General features: G+C 34.9%; 1 protein-coding gene across 1 annotated transcript; it reads left to right on the top strand.

The window, feature by feature from the left end:
* Positions 1 to 460: 460 nt before the first annotated feature.
* On the top strand, positions 461 to 1166 carry LOC124893782 (zinc finger CCCH domain-containing protein 19-like; the record flags this gene model as incomplete). Its single annotated transcript, XM_047404633.1, has 1 exon — positions 461 to 1166. A coding segment is annotated over exon 1 (706 nt), but the record flags the coding sequence as incomplete, so codon positions are not given.
* Positions 1167 to 1196: the final 30 nt, after the last annotated feature.

The following is a 1196-nucleotide window of genomic DNA, read 5'->3' as shown; positions in this document are numbered from 1 at the left end:
TGATAAATAGATTTAAAGATTTTTTCTTGTTTTACTGTTTGTTTAATTTCCGTTGTAGTTACTATGTTGAGTTTGTAATATATTAGAAAATGAAAAAGCTCATTTTTCTTTGCAGATAATGGATAAAAACTGGTCAAGAGTATATTTAAGGGACCATTTTGAACTTACCCTCAAACATAGGGGATGGTTTTTATTTTCTCTCAAAATTTGGGTAGAATATTAACCAAGTTTTGTCGAAGTTACTTTTGTGAAAGATGAGGCCAAGTTAAATGATTTTTACGTAATAAAACAAAGCACAGTGATATTTGGGTAATGAGCGCAAAGCAGGATGATCACCCATGAAAATTTACTACTCCAATATTCAGTTAGAGGAGTCTTTCTTTTATTGCTTTATATATCTTCATCTCTTATTTGCTGTATTTTCATCTAGTTGATAGTAATCTGTTCCTTTTCTCATATGATGATTGTTGCTTTCCAGGAAAATGTGGACCTCAGAGATCGGGAAACATACGAAGGACTTTTCAGGGAGTACTACGAGATAGTAATGGAAAAAGAAGGATTTGATAAAAATCGTCTTCTAAAGCGTCTTCTTGCTGGTAAGGCTCAACTAGACAAGGAAAAGCTTGGCCTAATTAGCTCTACTTCAGATAAATGTAGTGAAGAAGAGGACGAACAGCTTGCTTCGGATAATGGGGATTTTAGTGATGGAGAACCTCCGAAGAAGAGGTTTAAAAAGAAAAGAAGTACAACGAAGAAGACTAGAAGAGGCAGTTCAAATAAAAGAGAGTTTGTTGGATGGGGATCGAAACCTCTTATTGACTTTCTTCAGTTAATTGGTGAAGATACTAGAGAAAGACTATCCGGACATGCAGTGTCAGAGAAAGTAACTGACTATATAAAAGAACATAACCTTATCCATCCTGTTAAAGAGACAGAGATCCTTTGTGATCTTCATTTAGAAGCTCTTTTTGGGAAGAAAGTATTGAAGAAACAGAGAATATTAAGCCTCCTCAAAAGCCATTTTCATAAAGATGAGGAACAATTACAAAATGATGAGCTTCATCAGGATCTTGAAGACGACACAGACCTATTGGTGTCTTCCAAAACTGAGGAAAAAGTTGAACGGAAAAAGATATCATCAATTTGGTGTTCAGCTGCAGCACAAAGTCAATACGCAGCCTTGATTCCTGAAAATA

This window comes from Capsicum annuum, unplaced genomic scaffold, assembly GCF_002878395.1.
Source record: "Capsicum annuum cultivar UCD-10X-F1 unplaced genomic scaffold, UCD10Xv1.1 ctg65043, whole genome shotgun sequence".
NCBI lineage: Eukaryota > Viridiplantae > Streptophyta > Magnoliopsida > Solanales > Solanaceae > Capsicum > Capsicum annuum.
This window is presented reverse-complemented; position numbering and strand designations above follow the sequence as displayed.